This window comes from Cygnus atratus, chromosome 7 (assembly GCF_013377495.2).
Source record: "Cygnus atratus isolate AKBS03 ecotype Queensland, Australia chromosome 7, CAtr_DNAZoo_HiC_assembly, whole genome shotgun sequence".
NCBI lineage: Eukaryota > Metazoa > Chordata > Aves > Anseriformes > Anatidae > Cygnus > Cygnus atratus.
This window is the reverse complement of record NC_066368.1, coordinates 19,723,553-19,728,815: the sequence shown is the minus strand read 5'-3', so window position 1 is coordinate 19,728,815 and position 5,263 is coordinate 19,723,553. Positions and strand designations below refer to the sequence as shown.

Sequence of the window (5,263 nt, the reverse complement as noted above, 5' to 3'; positions counted from 1 at the left end):
TTAACGCAAGGCTTGCTCACTGGAGCTGCTACCAGAGTCTTGTGACTTCACAACATCAGGTAGCTCTGGGGTGCTTGAGAAGGGGTCAATGCGCAGTGGCTCAAAGGAGCCACTACCAGGTCTGAATAAAGCTAAGCCCACTGTGGCAGGAATATGAGGACGGCAGTTTTGGCTGCTTAAGCCACAGTCTAGCAAAGTTCTGTCATCATCATCCAGCAGCTGGTCATCTTTGTAGAGCCTCTGCTCCTCCGGTGGCCTCTTCAGTATTCCCTCCACCACCTTTTTCAACTCATGCACAGTTGTTGTCTCTTTGGCCTCAGTGAAGATTGTCATCTTGTGACGTCGAATCATCAGGTAGACATCCATCACTGCCCAGGGGCTTCCTGCAGTCCTCTGTCACTGGGAAGCAGGTCTCAGTCCTCTTAGCAGGAAACCTGTATTTTCAGGAATAACTGAAGTCAAGACAGAACTGTCATTAGGTGATTAGACCCACTGGGGAAGGGTGGCTGGGGTGGGGGGTGAGGGGAATAGTCTACAGGAAGCTGCTCTGCTAGACAGACTGAGATCCTCATGGTCAGAACTATGGAGTACAAGTACAGCAAGCTCAATGACTTCTGTATTTCTACCTAGGTATCATCTAGTAGAGAGCTAGTACACTGTTAATGAGAATTTGTATTGCTTCAGCTTCTTTCCTGAAAGGATTTAATTCCTAAATCATTTGGGGCCACCCGCATCTACCCAAGATCCTAGGCACATGCAACACACAGAAGATGGAACATGTGAGGATGCAAGCACACAAAGCAGTTGGGCTTTGTTCCTAGTCAGTCAAGAAACTGAAACATCCCTGGTTCTTCCATACGCTTGGTAAGTGTAGGAAAGCTGACAAATACTGAAATAAGTACTGAAATGTTGGAAGTTCTCAACATAAGGGATAGCGTTACAGTACTACAGCTTCCTGCTCCAGCATCAGGAAGTCAGTTATCAGGTCTCATTGCCTAGCATCAGCAAGAAGAGGGAAGAAGTTTAGAAGTAACTTTTCTCCCCCAGCATTAAGATTAGAGATCCATGCCTGAGTCAGGAGCAGTCTGGGAAGGGAAATTATGTCTGGTAACATTAGAGAAAGATTAGAGAAAGAAGGAGTTCCTCAAAGTCCAGCCATTTTAGTACTTTATGGCAGTGCCAGTACACAGTCCCTTGTCACATGTGGAACAAGTCACACTCAAGAGGCTTAAAGACTCTCTTCAGTCAAGGACATCTGCCCAGAGCTGCCATTACTGGTTCCCGCAGAGTTTAGGACCAGTTGCATCTAATCCCATTGACACCAGGCCCTACTTCCAGCTCCCTGTCAAAGCAGCCACATTTCAAGGGTATGGGCTGCTCTTGTCTTTGGGATGATTTATACAATCTGAAGGGAAACCAGAGTATGGCTCTCCCCACTGGAGCCCCCTGGAAGGGGTGTGATACACTCCTCTGTACGAAGGCAAGCAGTGGTCAGATACCTACAGGCTACAACGCTGAATAGGCAGAGCTCTTGTTCACTAGGTCAGAGAGAGGTGGGTGGGTGGGAAATTTTAGCTTGTTTTTCTCTTCCTTTTGCACTTTGATATCACTGGCACAAACAAGCTTTCCATGACAAACCAAGGCTAGAGTTAATCCCTTGTATGGTCATACAGACTAGATTACAGCAAAGATAGTAACAGATGCAATAAAAGCAACTCCATTCCTCCAGTAGTTTCTTCCTATCCAACAGGGAAACAGATGTTTATTCCAGTCAGCATCCAACCTTAAGCAGTGACCCATAGACACTGTCATCTAAGCATTGCCAATAACCATAATACCACATAACACCAACTTGCAGACATGCACATGTGCCTGTTCCAGCTGGAGTTCCCTGGGCTTTGCAGTGCATTCTCCAGGAGAGGGGGAGAAAAGAGCCACAAGTACAGCAAAACCAACAAAATAAGAGGGAGGTGCTCTGGACTCAGACTCAAGGTGTATGTGCGGGCCAATTCCTGCTGAAGGCAAGCAGAACCTTGGGATCTACACACATTTGTAGACTGAGGCCTAAATTCTCCCCTTCCCAAGGCCAGAACTGAAGGAAGGAAAAAAGCCAAGTTTACCTCTCTTCAACAAAGTGGAGTTATTACATTATATTTATGTTATCTTGCTGATCAGTTTAAAGAGTCAGGCATGTTGCAAGAACAGCAATTAGAAAACTCAATTCTTGCTTCAAACAGCATTTGGACACACAGACATGCTGGACAAAATGGAGTATGCTCATAGGCTAAACAACTGGAAGTAACTCAAAAAAAAAAAAACCACAGTGCTCCACACATACACAGAAACCTCCTCTATCTGCCCCAGACTAATAGAGTTACAAACTAACAGGGAGAGAAAGGTAGAGGGGAGAGAAAGGTAGAGCTAGAGAAATCTTCATTTTAAATTTCCTTTAGGGACAGGATTTGGACAGCATACACATGCATAACCTGAAAGCATCAGGAAGTCAATCCTGAATCCTTGCTGCAGAGGGAAGATAGCACCACCTGCCACAAGGGATGGTCACACCAGTGCTACTGCACTCAGATAAACAGCAGAATACATTCTCATAGACAAGAGGAGGAGCAGTCCTCAGCTGGGCAAGCTAAACTAAGCCATCCCTTAACGGAGGGACCCACAGAGGACACAGTACTACAGCCCTGAGAGGCACTGTTCATTCATATCTACACAATAGAGAACCCTTTCTGCTCCTTCATTACCTACTTGACCTGGAAAACCTTATTTGCCTCAAGAGAAGATTTCTGAGCAGGTCAGCACAAACATTGACAGAAAAACAGGTTCAGCCTCTACTCTGTTACAAATCCCATAAACAACTCTCTCAAAGTTACAGACTTTTAAAAGCATTTGGTTTCTTCATTCTCAAGTCTACAATCAAAGTGGCCTTAAGCTGCCACCCCCCCCCCCCCCTTTTTTTTTTTTAAAGGAAAAAAAGCACAGAGCATACTTTAAATATACACATCGGGTTAAGAAAGTAGTGCTGCCAGGCTCTTCTGGCAGCAATAGCTTTGATCACACTGCACTTGCCTACCAGAGAAACAACAGGAGTAATAAAACAGTCATTAACATTGTTACTTCTTTTCAAGAAATAAAAAAGTGAGCTTATTATTTTAAGGGAATCATTTAGAATACACCATGCCCTTTGAGTCAGAAGTTACTTATCACATGTCCTTGCAACTATACTATTATTACAGATACTATACACCTTAACAATAACCCATCAAGAAACAGTACAAGATTAAGAGTTACATCAGGGACAGGCCAGAAGTTTGAATATGATCCCATGTTTAAGGGTTTAATAGCATAAGAGAAACTGCAGTTTCACTTGATTTCCTCTAAGTGCCAAGGTCATTTTGAACAAATCATTCTTTTCAGACTGAAGTTCATTCATTAAGGATTACAAGGGAAGTTTTTCCTTGAGATACTTCATTAGATACCACAACTGTTTCCTAAAGCAGAACCACAGAGCGTAAACTACCACAATCACAAGGTTAACACAAAAAATATCAGCTGCACTACAAGATCAGAAGCAAACTACTATAACAGCTCTAAAGCTTCTTGTTAAGTACACAAAAACAAGCAAACCACTTACGTAAACCAAATCCTCTGTCGCAGCAAGCAGCAGCTGCTTTCCCCACAATCATTCCTTTCCTCTGGACCACTCCAGAGAGGGCATGTGCTCTGCCACTGTGCCTTTTATCCCCAAACCCCTTCCAGGGCAGCTTTGCTTCCTTCATTTGTCAATCAGTGGAAGCTGATGAGTAACCAAGGTGTCTAATCAAGGAAAGGCTTGCTGAAAGACCCGTGCTAATAGAATTATTGCAACTCATTATGCTGGGAATCCTCTGATAACTTTTAAAACTTGTTATGCCTGTGCTTCAGCTCAGCAAAGCAGTGGATTCCTACAGTCCCTGACACAGCTGCAGACAGTCTGGGATCTGTGCAAGTTTTCCTGGCTGATTTTGAGATGCAGCCTCATATACTGTGTATTGCAACAGTCTAATTGTGAAAGCCCTGGACACCTGTGGTAAAATGTCCTCATGATCTCCAGAAATAACGCTGTAAGATCCTAGCTGTTTCAGAGGCAGGGAATGCGTAAGGTAAAAGAAAACTGGAACTTTTGCTTCCTTTGCCTTCCCCAGTCCTTAGAATCACTATTGTTGCTATCAGGAATCCATGAGTAACCAGCATCCTGACTGTTACATTCAGTTCTGGACCAAGGCAATGCACACACAGCTCATCTCACTTTTGCTGACAAAAAGGTGCTATCTGTTCACGGTGATCTGTCTCCGCCTCCTCGGCCTGGCTTTGCATCAGCAACTGAGAGATACAATACTCTACAGCTAGGCCCTGCAGCTCACTAAGTATGGACAAAATAATGTGTCACATATAAAATAACTGAAATTATAATAAATCAGTCTGAGAACAGCAGCCACGTCTCCACACCACTGCACTGTATGAATGACCTGTTCTATACCCGGGTTGATCTCCTTGCAGCAGGTCAGGCGAACAATAGTGTGCGGCTGCCTTGCTTCACATGTGCCCTTTCCCCACTGTTTCTTGATAGCCTGCCAGCTCTGAAGGCATAACTTTTGGGGGGTCAAATTCTTCTCCTGACATCAGTGTGGATGTGGAGTAACTAGTGTATCTGCTGGAGTTTCTTAAGATTTACGCCGGCACAGTGGAGATCAAGATGCCGACGTACATCATTGCAGGCTTTTTGAGGTGACATCTTCTGATCGATGGTAAGAACAGGTTAGAGTGTCCACTGGCACCCCGGGTACTCACATTTACATCACCTCCCTTTGCACTGACCATTGTTTCCTCACTGTATATAAATAGACAGCTGCCCCTTATTTGAGGATTTGAGCAGTCCACGCAAGTATGGTAAGTCAGCAGCTTATATTCTCTCTCTATATATGTTTGTGTGTGTGTGTGTGTGTATGTACAGTGGATGTATTTTTCAAAACCACCTAGTTTTAAAGAAAGCTTCCTGTTTCTTTTGTAGAAATTCTTGCTGGTCTTCTGCTTGATCCTTCTCTTCTCAGGGACTCTGTGTGATGCTCGCTGTTACTTTAGACCATCCAGCAAATACGGTAATGGCAAAAATACCTGACAACCCTGAAGCAGAGATTGAAAGCCTAATTATGTTAGAAATGTTGGAATAGTATAACACATTCTGTGTTGAAGAATGATCTGAACAGCTACA

The 5,263-nt window shown here is 44.0% G+C and overlaps 1 protein-coding gene across 1 annotated transcript; it reads right to left on the bottom strand.

Annotated features, from left to right (window-relative positions):
- On the bottom strand, window positions 1-366 carry ELOB (elongin B). Its single transcript, XM_035537313.1, has one exon. The coding sequence runs from the start codon at window positions 364-366 to the stop codon at window positions 1-3; it is 366 nt and encodes a 121-aa protein (XP_035393206.1).
- Window positions 367-5,263: the final 4,897 nt, after the last annotated feature.